The 16,874-nt window shown below is 42.2% G+C and overlaps 1 protein-coding gene across 1 annotated transcript in view; it reads left to right on the top strand.

Moving 5' to 3' along the window:
- Window positions 1-320: 320 nt before the first annotated feature.
- Abca4 (ATP binding cassette subfamily A member 4) overlaps window positions 321-16,874 on the top strand; it is a gene marked incomplete at both ends in the record, with an annotated part of 68,586 nt that continues 52,032 nt past the window's right edge. The window contains 5 exon segments of the mRNA XM_008827567.1: window positions 321-410; window positions 2,644-2,884; window positions 4,097-4,236; window positions 4,828-4,944; window positions 5,605-5,802. Of these exon segments, the coding sequence (XP_008825789.1) occupies window positions 321-410; window positions 2,644-2,884; window positions 4,097-4,236; window positions 4,828-4,944; window positions 5,605-5,802 (786 nt within the window).

Consider the following 16,874-nt stretch of genomic DNA (forward strand, 5'->3'; position numbering starts at 1 on the left):
CATCTGTGTACATACATTGTAGAAGTTGGAGGTCTATATCAGGTGTCTTCTTGATCTCCATCTTATTTTTTGAGACAGGATCTCTCACTGGCCTGGAACTCACTGGATTTGGCAAGACTGGCTGGACAGGAAGTCCCCAGGATTCTTCTGTCTCTATCTCCAAGCACTGGGATTATATACTTGTGCCACCAAGCCAGGCTTTTATGTGGGTTCTGGGGTCTAAACTCATGTCCTCATGCTCGTATGGCAAGCACTTCATCAACTGAGCCATCTCCCCAGCCCTGCAACTACATTAAAACTTTTTTTTCTGTCAATTACAGCTTCCCACACTCCTAGACAGCAATTCTCAAAGTATCAACTTCAGATCTTGGGGAAGGATATTATCTGATACGTCACCAAGAATTCAAGAGGTAAGATTCCTGGTGTTATTTATTATAATTTTATTATGTCTTTATACTATTTTTTAAATTATTTACTTAATAACCATATAATTAGAAGAAGCATTTCATTACAACAGCATTGACATATTCAATAACAATTTCCAGAGCTAAGATGCATCTCTTTCAAAATTGGATGTAAATTTTTAGGTTTATAGTTGAATTAATACAGTTATACAATATTGTACTCCATATAAACCCTATAAGACATAAAATTAAATTAGGTTTTAAACTTTAAAAAAAGATCTCCATTTCATTATACTATTTTATCACACTCTGTCAAGTAATTTAATCATACCTCACACCTGTTCAGGGAGAAGTTCATTTGCTTTTTCTCTCTAGCAATTTAAAATCATCTGTTCATATCCTAAATGATCTCCACTTCTAGGTAGGAGGCCAAAAGAAAAGAAACATCCTTATGATTCTATACCAAGAAGTCATCTGTATGGCACAATTCATCACAGAAATTACAATCTAGTTTAAATCTTTCTAGCTCTGAGGTGATCCATTAACCACTATGCCACCAATAACAACAGAGTATACTTACATAATGCTTATAGGTGCTGTTCTAAGGGCTTTGCCTACATAGACTCATTTCATACCCTCCAGAGTGACTTGCTTGTGTTGTTTTATGAAATATGTACACATTGTAATTAATATCTGATTGCCTAAGACTTCTCAAATATAGAAATTGATTCTTCCACTTAATAGTTGAGCGGTGATGGGGATAGAATGATGAATAGACACACGTAGTCACTGTGCCTTTGGAACACAGCCAACAAAGAGGAGAAGTGTGAAATAAGCAATCTTCTTCAAGTGATGAATATTATGAAAAGGAGAAGTAATGTGATTTTCCCAGAACTTTCCCACCTTTGATATTCCTAGCCAACTTGGAAAATAGCTTGGTTGGAACCTGTTTTTATAAAACTAAGGTCAGTCTGGGAAGAGCAGAGAGAAAAGCCCGTTGTGCTGATGGCCACCTGCTGCAGTGGGAGTCCTTAGCATTATTCTTGTCACAGGATTTTTAAACTATCAGTGTAATAGTGGTGAAGTCAAGAGAGAATGTAAACAATTTCCCAAAGCATATCAACACTTTGAATTCTGTGTGGGAGCTGAAGATTCCTTGCCTGTCCAGATAGCAGGTCTAAGCATTTGTGAACCAGGTTGAAGCAGATGGCCCAGTTTATGTTAGTTGATATTAGACCATTTGACCGTGGCACAGCCCTTCATTTCTGAGTGCTTTGATTAAATAAGTGCATAATAACAGTAATAACCCCTTCTGAGATGGCAATAAGACCCACGTTGTTGAAGCAATTTGAGATTTTTGACTTTCTTACTGAAGCATAGACTGATTATAGAAGTGACTTAATAGGTGGATTCCTCACAGTCAGTGCTCATCGGTTTCAGAAAGCGGGTGTTGGCATGGGCACAAAGAGGGAGACCACAGGTAAACATCACTGATAGCAGTAGGAGAATGTTTTCCGTCTCGCCTGATTGAATCTTAATGGTTTTTAAAATTCCCAAATGCCTTTGAATGTGAGTGGTAAGGTGTGGTTGGTGAATAAAAGCATTACTGTTTTTATTTTATATTTTCCCTTAAAATAAAGCCAAGTAGCTTATGGGAACCAAGACACTGGTGACTCTTGCAGTGTCATTCAACCTTGTTCTCAGCATCACAGATCTATCTTTCAAGGATGAGGCCACAAGTGCCACGACACCCATAGGGAGAGAAGAATACCAGGCTCCTACTGGTTGACACAGAACTGGAAAAGTGTTCTAAGAAGGGAGACATCTTCTGTACAGAATTTGCTTGAATCTTAAACACATGCATACACATACCTGTCTTAATTAAGCAGAAGAGCTCGTGTGATAAAATTAAGTTAATAATTTGGTGGGGGGAGCTATAAGTTTTTGTTCGGTTGGTTTTTGTTTTGTTTTTCTCAGCGGAATTAAGAATTACTGAGGATAGTCAGGTGGGTGTTGCATCTAGCACTCAGGATGTAGAGGCAGTCAGATCTCTGTGAGTTCAAGGCCAGCCTAGTTGATATAGTACATTCCAGGCTAGCCAAGATGACATAGTGAGACCCCGTCTCAAACAAAACAAAACAAAACAAAACTGAAAATATAGGTGTTTCCTTTTAGATGTAGAAATTAAATGTATATGAAAAAGTGCTGTTTTAAGATTACCCAAAGTTTTTCCCCCTAGTTCATTCATGGGTCAAGTGTTCAAGACCTGCTAAGGGTAACCAGACCCCTCCTGCAGAGCAGTGGTCCTGAGACTTTCACACAGCTGTTGGGCAGCCTGTCTGACCTCCTATGTGGCTACCCAGAGGGAGGAGGCTCTCGGGTATTCTCCTTCAACTGGTATGAAGACAGTAACTACAAGGCCTTCCTTGGGATTGATTCCACAAGGAAAGATCCTGCCTATTCTTATGACAAAAGGACAAGTAAGTTCTCTGAAGCAAATCACCTCTAGTGTTAAGATGATAGGTTGGGGTGTAGGAGGCTCAGGGGATAGCTCAGTTGGTAAAGCGTTTGCCATATAAGCACAGGGATCTGAGTCTGATTCCCAGAATTCACATTTTTTTTAAAAAGCAGGCATGGTGACACACTTCTAATCACAGCACTGGGGAGGATGACGATACCCAGAGTTTGCTGACCAGCCAGCCTACCTACTTGGTAAGCTCCAGGAAAGTGCTAGGCTCTGTCTCAAAAAACAAGGTGGATAGCACCTAAGGCATGACAAGCCGAGGCTGTCCTCTGGCCTCTATACACATGCATGCACACTTGCACACACACATGCATACACACAAATAAAAAAGATGATAGGTTAACACTTCAAGGAGAAACTAGTTCTGGGGTCTACTCTCCTTGGTCTTATTAAGTGGCCTTGGGCAAAATGGACTTCTTCCAGAAAGTCCGCTTCCCCTTGTAGAACAGAGTGGTGTGCATAAAAGATTCTGGATGTAAGCCATGGAAAGTGCTGAGGCCCACTTGGAAAGGGAACAGAGGGGACAGTTCCCACTGATGTAACTGAACTGGAGTTAAGTCCAGAGGAAGAGAAGAATGGTAAATGAGGAGGCAACACAGGGCTCCAACAAAGTTCAGGTCAGCAGGGTCCTGGCAAGTCAAGCGGCTGGCAAGTCCCTGACAAATCATCTTCCTCACTTTCACTATTTTGGGGGTTGGGGGCAGCTCTGAAATTACAAAAAGACAGCAAGAGACACACCAAAAGGAATCGGGCCCTGAGACAGAGACAAGAAGAGAAACAGTTAATGGACACGAAATTATTTGAGGCTGAAGTTGGGATTCCAACGAGGGGCCCTTGTTTGGGCGTTCACTCCCTTTCATCTGAGAATGGCCTCTGTCCCTTGCAATAATCACAAGCAGGCTTCTCAGCTTCCTTCTTTTAGGCAGAATAAACCACCAGGCAAGCCCTGTCCTTTGTCTCACTGTGGAGGTCATTATCAAGAAACACTGTGGTGTTTTGTCACTAATGATGAGCTTGTTATTGGTAGGGTCCAACCTAATAATTTAGATTATTCCTTCAACCCTCCAGTGTGGAACTGAAGGAAACTAAGACATGTGACTTGATGCACTAATGACTATGTTCAGTTATGAGCACCAGGGAGTTTCTCCTGTCCCTTTTCTCTTGACAGCATCCTTTTGTAATACGTTGATCCAGAGCCTGGAGTCAAACCCTTTAACCAAAATAGCCTGGAGGGCAGCAAAGCCTTTGCTGATGGGAAAAATCCTCTTTACTCCAGATTCCCCTGCTGTGAGGAGGATACTGAAGCGTGTAAGATCCCAGCTGGTTTATTTAGTTCCCTTATATCTTGGACCTCCCAGAAGAGAGTGAATGAGTGGTGGCGGTGGTGGTGATGTGTATATGTTTTAATATGTTCCTGGCAATGAGTCCTCTGTTTTTCCGTAAATGGTATGGGTTTCCTCCCTCAGCCACGCCATGGTAGAAATGCCTCACTCCAGTGCCCCGGCTTAGATCTCCCCTCTCTACTGCACCCTATGAGATTTTCTTTCCCACTGCCTGAATTATGTCCATAATGGAAGGGTTCACCATTCTCGGAATCCTGGCTTCCTGGAACATACAAAGATAGGGAGGAAGAGCATTTGCTCACTAGGAGCTCAAATATAACTTAATGAGGCTCTGAGACAATAACATCAATGTTACATGTGCCTCTGAGATACTAACCAATTGGATTCTGTCAATCCTGGAGGCTGGGAAATGGTCCTGTTCTGAGAGAGTAAAAGCACTTCCATGAAGAGTCTTGCCCAAACATTAAAGGTTTATGACAGGAGCAAGACAGAACCAAAGGTTCTTTTTAACATATTTTCCTCTCTGTTCTTTCTCTTCCTCTGCCTGCTTTTTGAGGCCAACTCAACTTTTGAAGAACTGGAACGTGTTAGAAAGCCAGTCAAATCTTGGGAAGAAGTAGGGCCCCAGATCTGGTACTTCTTTGAGAAGAGCACCCAGATGGCCATGATCAGAGTAAGGGTGCTCACATAGAGGATGGGGGCTGGGGATGGGGCAAGGGCCAGAGAAACAGGTAATCACTAGTAGAGCTAGATTCAAACTATACCAAACAGGACACAAAAGCACTAATTCTGAGTGCTCACCAAGTAGGGTCACTGACACTGAGTGAGGAATATGTTTCTTGAATCCTGGGAGAAATTTAAAAGTTGCCACAATCAGTGTCTTTCCAAGATTTCTTGACTTCATGAATTCACTTGAGGGTCTTGGGTTCAGAGGAATGTCTCCCCAAGGGGCCAGCTCTGTACTGCAAAGACAGTGACTTGTGTCTATCTGGTCTCATCTGCAATTTTGTGAAACCAAGAGGCAAGAGCTCTGCATAACATAAAGAGAACAAAGCAAAGATACATTGAGAAGGGAAGCTTTTATATGATTCCACAGGCTCACTGCTACCCCTCCCCCACTCCATACTTGTCTCTCCTCTATTCTAGAGGCCCCTGTGTTTGAGGAAAATGGGTCAGAGGGTACATATGCCTCAAAATGGATGAAAACTTACAGGCTTTTTAGTGAGCCTTAGTGTCTCAATCATGAATCATTAAAAATTTGAAGTGGCCTAAGAATAAGACCAAAGATCCTATGGAATTCCTAATCTCTGTGATTCTGTTTCTCCTTCCTAAGGATACCCTAGAGCACCCAACAGTAAGAGACTTTGTGAATAGGCAGCTCGGAGAAGATGGCATCACCACTGAACCCATACTAAACTTCCTCTATAAGGGTCCCCGAGAGAACCAGGCTGACGACGCAACCAACTTTGACTGGAGGGACATATTTAACATCACGGACCGCTCCCTTCACCTGGTTAATCAATACCTGGAGGTAAGAGGCAGCAACCCACTGGAAGGCCGTGGTAAGCTTCTTAAATGGTCTCATGGATAAGGCTGGAGATCCATTAGCCAGTCAAATGGTATTGGATTTAACCTTTCATAACCCCATCCCCACGAGGAACTTAGAAGTGTTGCGGCCTCCTAACATACCCTGTTTTCCACAGCTTATCCACACTTGAATAAAACTTTCCTCACATCTCCCTGCTAACTTTATGACTCTACTGGTTGCCTGTTCTCCCTTTACCACATAACTGTCCTTAACTCTTTCCTATCTGCCATGGTTCCACTGACCTTCTATCAGAGAGTGTCTACCAAACCTTGAGCTCTGAGCCCCATGGCTTGCTGGATACCCCTACCCCAAAGTCCTACAGGGATTTATGACTCAGTATGTCTCAAAACAACTTCCATCCTCCCTTTCTAGCAAACTCCTGCACTATTCCATTAATTCCACCAGCATTTGCCTAGATTCTTAAGCAGGGACTTTAGGGCCATTCTTTCGTTTTCTTTTTCATCACTCTCCATGAAAGAGCTGTCATTTACAGAGAGTCACTCGGTGTCCAGCACTGTGCTACATGCTTTTTTGTGCATTTGCTTTATCTCATCCTCCAACAATTCTGTGAAGTATGCGTTGTTATCACTGCCAGTATGTAGACACAGAAGCCAAGGCTTAAAGAGGTTGAATAAGATCCCACAGCCATTAGAAGTAGCAAGCAGAGTCCAGATCTGGGTGTGCCCGAATCCCTTCTGACCTCGTTCCTCCCCAGTCACGGCACTCTGTCTTCTCCACCTCCCAACTAACTCTCAGCTCTGCCTCTTGCTTTCTGGGCACTGGGGAGAGTAGAGGCCTTGTCACCTCTGTACCAGTCTGTTCTGGTAGCTTCCTCCCTAGATTCCAGGGTCCAGTCTCTGTTAATCCAGGCATTCCTCCACACAGACACCAGCATCACATTCCAAACACACATTTGCTTGCATCACTCTCACGTTTAAAGTCTGAGTGACTCAACCCCAAAGCATTTGGCCAGTCCCTCTCCACTGGTGATACCTCAGCTGCTGACAGCCCTCAGTGGTCATCCTTAGAGCAAAAATTCCACAAAAAGAGGGAACGCCTTTCCCACAGCATAAGCAATACTCCCAGAGGGCTCCTCTTGGCCAGGCTCCTTACCTGAGTGCTTTGGGAAGGGAGTAGTTCTGACTGGGAGGCCAGGAGCACATGCCATCACAGGGGACTTTACTGTGAACAAGATTCCTATGAAATGGAGGTATTTTTCCCAAAAGAAACATCTATCTGGTTTTTTTGTTTGTTTGTTTGTTTGTTTTTGTGGTGCTTAGATGGAACCTAGAACCTCACACATACTAGGCAAGCATTGTACCTCTAAACATCTCCCCAGCCTTACCTATTCATCCTTTGAGACTTAGTCCTCAAATATTCCTTCTGCTTTCACAGAGGCTTAGACATTCACTCGTTCATGCTCCTTAGCCCTCTCTTCAAACCTCTCAGACCCCTGTCCAGGTACATGCAGAGTGAGCTGTCAGTGTGTCCATCTCTGGCTGAGATTACTCAACATTAGCAGGCACATCTTAGTCATTTTTCAGTTCTTGACCTCACAACCTCTAAAGGCTGATCACACCCAATAAACTGGGCCTCAGCTTTTGTTAACCTAAGGCCATTAGGTTGAAGATGCTCTGAGCGATAGGCGCGGTGCTGAAGCTGAGGCCTAGAGGAGCAGGCTCTCCTATTCCAGATGGTGGGTCGTAAGAATAACCAGTGAGAAAAGGCCTGGTCTTCTGTGCCCTTGGTTGTACTTGAGGACTCCTGGCTCTCCTGGAGTTACCAGCATTTCCCCAGAGTATGTGGACCTCCTTTTCCAGAACCCTGGATGCACCCACATATAACCCCTAGATAGCTTTCAGAACGTACCAAGCATGGTGGCAGAAACACTGAAGTTCAAGTAATTACCAAGAAATTCCCATCTTATCTGAGTGCTTTTTGCAAAACATATCCTGATCGTCACCCCAAACCCACTGACTCGGAATTTCCGCAGAAGAGCCCTGGTATTGTATATATCTAAGACCTACTAGATTTGCAGGGACCGTGCTGCTCCCATGCAAAATTATTCAATTGATCTCTGGTGGTGTCTCTGCCTGTTAAGTCTACATTCCTGGCCAGGCCTGCCATTACCCATCTACTGTTGTCTGAATCTCAACAGAGACAGGACCTGTGCAGGGATGTGAGTGGACAAGGAGGCTATTCCATTATTCTTTCAGTGACTCTCACAATGTTTTTGTGAGGTACTATGAAGAATAAGTCTTGTCATTTGTTTGATCTGACATTGTATTGTGCTATGAAAAGTTTCTTTCTTTATCTGTTTTGTATCAAGACAGAATCTTATGTATCTCAGGAACTCACTATGCAGCTGTGTAGCCCACTATAACCTTGAATATCAAATCCTCCTGCTAAATGTCATCCATCAGGGTTTCCAAGAACAAACCACTGTGGCCAAGGATCAGTGGCCTCCCCTGGGGATTCCTAAGAGGCTTCTGATAATGGCAGAAGTGATAGTTCAGTTTCTCTTTCTGCTGTTGGAAGTGGGGGAAGAAAGGGAACCAGAAGGAGAAAGTACAGTAGGGAGAGATGTTCAGTGGGGGACAGCGGGTCACTGCAGTCCATCCTGGGCGTTTCTGCTTTTGCTCCTGTGTTTTGGACTATCTGGAGGACCCTTGAAAATCTCCCACCTCACCCCAGGATCCCTCAGTAGCACTCTCAATGGAATCATTTCTCTGTTGGTTCTAAAGTTTTCTCCAGGACAGGGAAGGAAGTATGTTGCTGCCTGTGGCTTAATAAGCAAATGTGGAGCTGTCTTTTTCAATAACAGATTAGTACTAAAGAGAATGGAATACTTTCTCCTCAGCCAGTCTACGTGCCTGTGTCCCTTCTTATTCCCCCAACATAAAAACAAATCATTTTTAAAAAACACTTAAGGAAAATTAGGCAAATGAACTATGACGCCCAAATCAATGCGGCACTTAATTGTGATGCTGAACAATAGCAGACTGAGAACAAAGAGCAAAGTGAGAGTGAATCGATAGATTTTCTTCTCAATGACTAGGACTAAAAATCTCTTCCTGCTTAGGGTGGGGCCCTAGCTGTGGGACATCCCATGGAGCAACCAGGACACCCATTCTCCTGAGACTGCCTTGTGGAGTCCTTGTATGGGAGGAAGTTAAACAGCTGCATGTGGGACCTTCCCACCTTCCCTGTGAAGGCGTATGGACTGACCTCTCTGCTTCTAATAAGACACGCTAATAAATTGTGTCACTCTGAGAAAGTTGTTTTCTCACTCCAAGGCTTAGTTTTCTTATGTGTCAAATTCTAAGTAATAAATACAAGGAACCTTTTAAGGTAATTGTTGAGGACCAAAGGAGAAACGGGCACAGAGGCACAGAGCACTGAGCATATTCATGCTGTTTATTCACCAGGCCCATGAGTCAATGCTCAGCCCACTGGTTCTTCAGCTGGGAGGTGGGTGATAGCAATAACTCCTTCTTCGTGGCTTGAGGATGAAATCAGAGTTCACTGGGCTCTTACCAGGAGCATGCACACATGACAGCGTTGCCCTGAGCCATGAACGAGTAAGGAATGCACCTTTTTCTCACATTCAAAAACTATATAAATATTAACCAGGGATTATAAAACTCATCTTCACATTAGCCTTAGTGAATTGGCTAAGAGCCAAAGTTGGGTCAAGCCAATTCCTGGAAGGCCAGGAGAATCTCTGGGTCTCATGCTGTCCTTCAGTGGACAATGGCCCAGTGGCTGAGAACTTATCCTCAGACCACCTCCCCAATAAAGGCTTCTGTAATCTCTCTCATCCCGTATCTGTTTCTGTCTTTCCTCAGATCCCCTCCCCTTTGCAGAGAAAAATTAAGATAAAAGTGAGTCAGGGCTCTTGGTTAGAAGGTGGGCAGTGGACTAGGAAGTGGGTTGCTGGTGACATTTGGGGAGCTTCGTATCTCCCACATGTGGAAAGGATATTGCTGCACTCCTCCCCTCCAATCCAAGGAGACTGAAGGCCAATGAGGCCTCGTGTAAATAAATATCTTAAATTCACATGTGTTTACATTTTATTCATATCCTCTATTTGTCCCTATTCACATATATTTTGCCTCTGTAGAAAAATACAATTAGAAAAGTTAACAAATTATTCCTCTGATTGCCCTTTAGTTAAAACATTTATACCTTTCCTCTTCAACTTCTTTGTGTGGCAAAAGATTAAGCCTGGTACAAATAAAATACTATTGAAGTTTACAGTGGATTTAATTTCATAGTACATTTGAATTTCAGGTCTTAAGTTTCTTATCAGGAAGCTGAATTCGGCCAGCTTAAAATTAAATTAAATTAAAATTAAATTAAAGAGGTATTTAATATGAAAATACCTCTGATCAATACATAAAATTTTACCTTAAGCAGAAACAATTAGCTTTCTCTGTGTCTTAAAAAGGCATTCATTCATTAACTGTTTTTCCTTGGCTGTTAGCACAGCCAGTATGTGTGCATAACTCTTTATTAATGCATGGTGATTATTTTCTTGAATTATCAGTAGCTGAATTTTTCAGCTATTTTTCCTCTGTACCTGGCATACTTCTGGCCATGTGCCACCAGCACTCAACCGCAATGTTCCCAGGAAATATATTTTTCAGGCACAGTATAGAAATTTATGTCACAAGGCAATTATTATTTCAAGGGTCATGAACTAGATCCTAAGCAACTCACAAACAATCGCTTTATTTTATGCCTCTTCAACCTCTCAGAAATCTAGAACTGGATTACGGAAAAGAAATACAGGCAGAGGGTAGGCTGGGGTCATGGGCAGAAAGACAAGGCTTCCATGGGCCCTTGGAGTCAGGGCTGTGCTATGATCTCCTGTCTGCCTAGAAGTCATAATTGTTGTCATTTTATATAATTAAAAATAAAGCCTCTAAGAGGCCAGACTGCCCAGTGTACCACAGCAGCTAAGAGGGGACTCCAGAATTCTAAGCCAGATCTGTCCTGACTTTAGATCTTTAATTCTTTCCCTTTAATGTACAAGGCATATTTCCAAGGGCCCTACAAGTATTATTTGGTTAAATTATATATTAAATTCAATAAAGGTAGCAATTACTTTACAATATTCAGGATAATGAGTTGGTCTTTTTTTATTTCAAAATAGCTAGATTAAAGTAGGAACTCAAAAGTGCTTGAGTTCATTCCCTCATTCAGATGTTTACATGCATTGAACTAGATACAGGTCATAAATCCTGTTAACCCTTGACTCCTCAGAAGCTCATGCCTTCCTAGGTGAGATAACCATGCCATTAAAGAATGATCTAGTTCTTTGCTATCTCAAAGAACTGAAAGAACAATAATTCAGTCTGCAGGAGCGGAAATCCATTGTGCAAATAAAACTTTTAAAATATCACAAGTCATCCAAGAACTGACAGTTCTTCTAAGTCCTCTCTGACATGCCTCTTTCCTCTCCTTCCTCACGCAGAAGCCTGGGCAGTCTCCCCTAGCCACTCACCAGGCCTCTACTTAATGTTTCTGTTCAGCTCCCATGTTCCCTCCAGGAAGATCTTCTGAAACCCAAACCCACACTGATATGTGACCTACAGCTCCTCAGGAATTGCTCATCACTATGAAGTGAAATCCTTAACTGTCTGGGGCCTTCATGACTCTTTCACATCCTGTGGCATTACTCTAGACCTCCCAACTTGGACAGTTCCATCTTTCCCTCCTTGCTCTGCTTGGCTGGCTGGTCACATCCACATCTATACTTCAGGACTCAGAGCAGTGTTATAGGTCTTCTCTATACCATATTCCCACCACTGAATGCCAATCATGATTGGTCCATGTACTTCCCCACCTTCACTGACGAGCACCCAAAAGCTAAATCTCCAGCCCATTTTTCTTCATAATGTCTTCACAACTCCTGAGTAGATCTGTAGTGACATAAGGTAGATGCTAATAAATGCCAAGTGTAAACAGAAAATAACATTGGTGCTGAGACTCAGAGGTTAAATTTACTGGCTAAGAAAAGAAGAAAGACAATATCAGGCAGGAAGAAAGACATCAAGATATGAACCTGGGAACAAGTGAGGCAGATGGTCTGGCCCGAAGACAGATGTAACATCAAGGAGAATCAGTAGTGTCTAGAGTTGACCAGCATGACTTGTAAAAACTTCATTCTGTGGGTGACAGGATACACTTTCTAGAACCTATGTATGGACTTTGTAACTGGGACCAACATAGCTATATCTCTGCCTGAAAACAAAATAACCCAATCAGGTGGCAACACTCGTATAGCAGAACTGAGAGCTTGAGACAAAGTATGGTCAGATTGGTGAGTGTATAGCCCTGTTAGCAAATATTTCAAATACACTAGCCCTCACCTCCCAGCATTGTTAGATGAATAGAAAAAGAAACTAAGGAAACTAAAGTGTCCCTAAGTTGTTGGCTAAGTGACGGTGATTTCTGTTGGAACCAGTTGAATAGCAAGTGTGACCTGGTGGATTTGCCCCCTTGTGAGTCTTTGTATTCCAACTTGGCCTCTTTATTTGTTTCATCACCGAGTTTATGTATTTATTTTAGATAAGGACTTTTTAAATTGCTGTGCATTTCCTGTCTCTTTGCTGCCCTGCTGTGGTGTGTTTCCTGGCTTTCTGCATGTCTGTTTACCATGCCCAGTATGTATGATAAAACTTATTCCAGCACCTCGCCTCTAACTTTGCCATCCCGACCAACCGAAACAGCCCCAAAAGATTTTATTCAGTGACTTTTTACAGGTAGTTGGAAATAAATCTTGAAGGTTACAGTTTAGATCTGCCAGGAAATTAATTCTGGGATGTTTGCCCACATCCACTAGCGTTTTTAAAAGGAGGCCCAGGTGTCTGCACGAACCACCACACCACCACTGGAGGCTTCCACCAGTGTTCACTCGTTTCTCTGAAAAGATCTGAGGTGGAATTAGAAAGTCATATTGCTGAGCACTCAAAGCCTCTCTTATCTCTGAAGACCTCACCCTAGATGCCTTTGGAATTTCATGGTCAAAATATGGCTGCTTATGCACAGTGTTGGCACAGTGTGCCAGTCCTCTTTGATTTTGAGATCAAATGAGATCTTTTTCTTCTTTGCCTCCCATGAACATAGTCCCCCACCCAGTAGATAATTCCATGAATCTGCGACTTGATGAGTATGAATTGGAGACCCAGAGGTCACAGCTGATGAAGGGAGCCTGCTGCTCCTGCAGCTTCTTCTCCAAGATGGTATTTGGTTTAACTGTGTCAACAAATAACTGTCTTCTCCAAAGGTCTTGAACACAGCTGCCTAGCTAGAGAGTGTTCGAGCTTCTCCACTCCACCAGGGTGAGTTCTGCATCTTGGTCAGAGCCAGCAATTCATCAGGAAGGATGGGCTGTGTGAACTTTACATGGTTGTGGCCCTGCTACTCAGGTCTGCCCACAGCGATTGGAAGCCACTCTCCATCCTTGATTGGTGCCTTGCTGGCTTTTAGAGGACTTTGATGCTGCCTTGAAATGATGTGGTGTTGTCATGATTCTGGTGAAATTCTGAACTGTGACATTTTCCCAGAGCTTAACTCAGGCCAGAAAATACTGACTTTTTATTTGTCCAAATAGTGGTGCCGAATTTATGTTGAGCTCTTTATTCTAGCCAGTCTTGTTAATCTGCATTCTTCCCTAACCTCCATGATGGCACAATTTCTCTCTGTAGAACAAGATAATATCTAGACTCCATAGCCCCAGACTTGTTAGAACCCACTGTGTTGTAACTGCTAAGCTCATCACTAGACTAAATCTGTCAAATCCAAGACTCTGCTGAGGGATTCATACATCTCTGCCTCTTACACACATACATGCTAGAACATATACATGCCCATCAGTCAAGAACTTGAGGGGTCAGTGTCAGTACCAGCACAGAATGAGGTTACCAGTCAATGTGGATGCAAGGCTACACTGTGAATTATATGTCAGAGGGGAACTTGGGGCCTTCTGATTTATGGTCAAAGCAGCTTCCACAATTGCTCTGCCTTGGTCTCATCAAAAAAGTTTGGTAAGTGTGACACTCATGTTTGGTTTTATAAAACTTTTCTCTACACAGCATCATTGTAATGTCACCTAATGACTAATGGATGGCTAATAAATACCAGTGGGTTAAAATCCCCATTTTCTCCACTTACCACTGCCCAGGTGGCTTTGGCTTCTGTCCATAGCATTGTTCTGGTCAGATGGAATGCCATGGATCAGCTCAGGACAGGTTGCGTTCCCAGACAATTTCCTCCCCAAATGAACAGCTTTCATAAATCAAGAGTAACCTGGCAGAAATTTAAAAGTCGTTTGACTCTGTTGATGTTCAAGATATTTTATAGAAACAACAGTAAAAATAGTATTTATAAAGTCTTCATTATTCATGAAATAGTTGAGCATATGTTAGTGGTTGAAAACAGATTCTGCCCAGAGGAAGTTTGCCTCATTGCATCTTGTAAGTGGGCTTTGAATGATCCCAGTAACTGACTTCAGTGGTTGTTGTGGAGATGAAACAGGTTAATACCAATAAAGCCTTGGACCAATTTGGGGCACAGAGTAAAGCCATTAGTGTAAGCTTCAGGGTTTGTGGCTGCTGTTTGTTTTTGTTCCATTTTTACCATGCTGGAAATCAAACCAGGGCCTTGTGCATGCAAGGTAAGCATTCTACCACTGAGCTACATCCTCAGCCCTGCATCAGCTTTTGATTCTTACAGTGAGGCGCCTGCTGAAGCCTTTAGAAACAATGTCTCATGTGATCCTTAGAACAAACCTTTGAGGTTGGGCACATGCCAATTTTTAGCTAGGGCAGCAGAAGTCACACAATTCAGAAACAGCTAAAGGGAATGACATTCAGGTCTATCCGACCCCATCTCTATGCTGTGCCACCTCCCGAGATAAAGAAGGATAAAATGGTTCAGATGTTTCAGAATAGGATAGAGTGTTTAAGAACCCTGTAAGTTTTGTGTTTTCCAGAGAGTGTCAAGGTCCCCACCTAAGAGAGCATATCAGGAAATATGTCTATGAATCAGCTACATGATAAAACAGCCAGGATGGAGACCACGTCATCACTGGAGCCAACAATATCATTGAAAACATCAGCTGCTTTTTCCAATATAGATTTCCCCTTAAAATATAAAGTTCAAAGAGAATGGGCTAGATAGCTCTGCAAGTCATGTTATTAAAAGCACATTTGTTTATATCAACTTTTTAAAGAGTTATCTCTCCTTAGCATGACAGAAAAAAAAATTCTCTATGAATTTCTGCTAGTTTTTTCATTTGACACTAGGGTGCATAGAATTGTTTGAAATATAGTGGTTGTTCCAGTTTGCTTCTCTGTTGCTATGACAACACACTGACCAAAAGCATTAGGGGAAGAAAAGATTTATTTAGCTTACACTTCCAGGTTACAGTCCAATATTGAGGGAAGTCAGAGCAGGGACTCAAGGCTTGTTTTCCCTTCTTCTGCTCAGCTACTCCCTTATACAATCCATGACCCCCTGTTGAGAGGTGGCACTGTCCATTGTAGGCCAGGCTCTCCTCCATCATTTAACAACCAAGAAAATGTCCCACAGACATGGTCACAGGTCAATCCGATAGAGAAAATTCCTCAATTAAAGTTCCCTCTTCCCAGGCATATCACGTTGCCAACCGTAACAAACCACTACAGTCTACACTTGCAGTATCCAGTGCTTATAAATTTAAATCAATTTGAGTTAGAAAATCCTTGAGTCCCTGGCATGAGAAAATACTACTTCAGAGATCATAATGAACAAAACATGGCCCTGACCTCAAGGACCTTACTATCTCTAGAGTCATGCTGACCAATAATAGCAAGCAACAGCTCTGTGTAAAAATTTAAGTTTTAATACAAATTAAAAATAAAATGTTTCAGATGTGTTAACAATATCTCAAGTGCACAAAGTGTGTGATTACTGGCTACCATATTGGACAGGACAGATGGAGAATGATTCCATCATTGCAGAAATTCCACCAGACAGTGCCACTGTAAGGCAAAAGGCCTTCAGCAATGTTGTCATGACTTTATGGATGGACCATGGCTTACTCTTAAAGGAATGAAGGTAAACCTTACTCCTGCCAGGGTCCAGACTGAAGACATAGATGTGGATTCTGTTTCTGATCTGTGTATTGAACTAAAGCAAGACCCTTTGCTCCTCTGGTTCCATTTCTTCTGATAAAGCAAGGACATCAGACTGCAAGACCTCTAAGATACTTTATCCAAATGCCTTGTCATCATGAGTGAGTGAATTGGTAGAACATTCTATGTGTAATATCAATGTGAATTGCTCAAAACAACGTCATCTCCCTAAGTAATTATGTTTTCAATTTAGAAAATTTCAAACTGATTCTAATTGCCAATACTCTCTATAGAAGCAGGATTTTTAAAATTGAGATGTAATATTTGTGCATCTTTATGGGGTACATTCTGATAATTCAATACATGCATAAAAATCAAATCAAGGTTAAACATATTTCTACTTCTTCAACCACCAGTCTTCACTGTGTTGGGAATTTCATACTCTTCTAGTCATTTCAAAATATGTCACAGATTGTCTTAACCAGCAGTTACTGCAGTGAAGGAGAACCAGGAGTCAGCCCTCCATACTGTTTTGATGCCTCTTATTGAACTTCTTTCTGTACCCCTTTCACACTGCACCTCCAAGTCTCTAGTAAGCACTATTTCATTCTTTTACAAGACTGACCTACTGATTCCCAATAAGTAGAAGATGTGGCTTTTGTCCTTTTATGCCTAGCTTATTATAAAGTTACTGCAGTGAAGGAGAACCAGGAGTCAGCCCTCCATACTGTTTTGATGCCTCTTATTGAACTTCTTTCTGTACCCCTTTCACACTGCACCTCCAAGTCTCTAGTAAGCACTATTTCATTCTTTTACAAGACTGACCTACTGATTCCCAATAAGTAGAAGATGTGGCTTTTGTCCTTTTATGCCTAGCTTATTATAAAAATA

The sequence above is a fragment of the Nannospalax galili genome, unplaced genomic scaffold (assembly GCF_000622305.1).
Source record: "Nannospalax galili isolate Female #2095 unplaced genomic scaffold, S.galili_v1.0 scaffold2591, whole genome shotgun sequence".
Taxonomy (NCBI): domain Eukaryota; kingdom Metazoa; phylum Chordata; class Mammalia; order Rodentia; family Spalacidae; genus Nannospalax; species Nannospalax galili.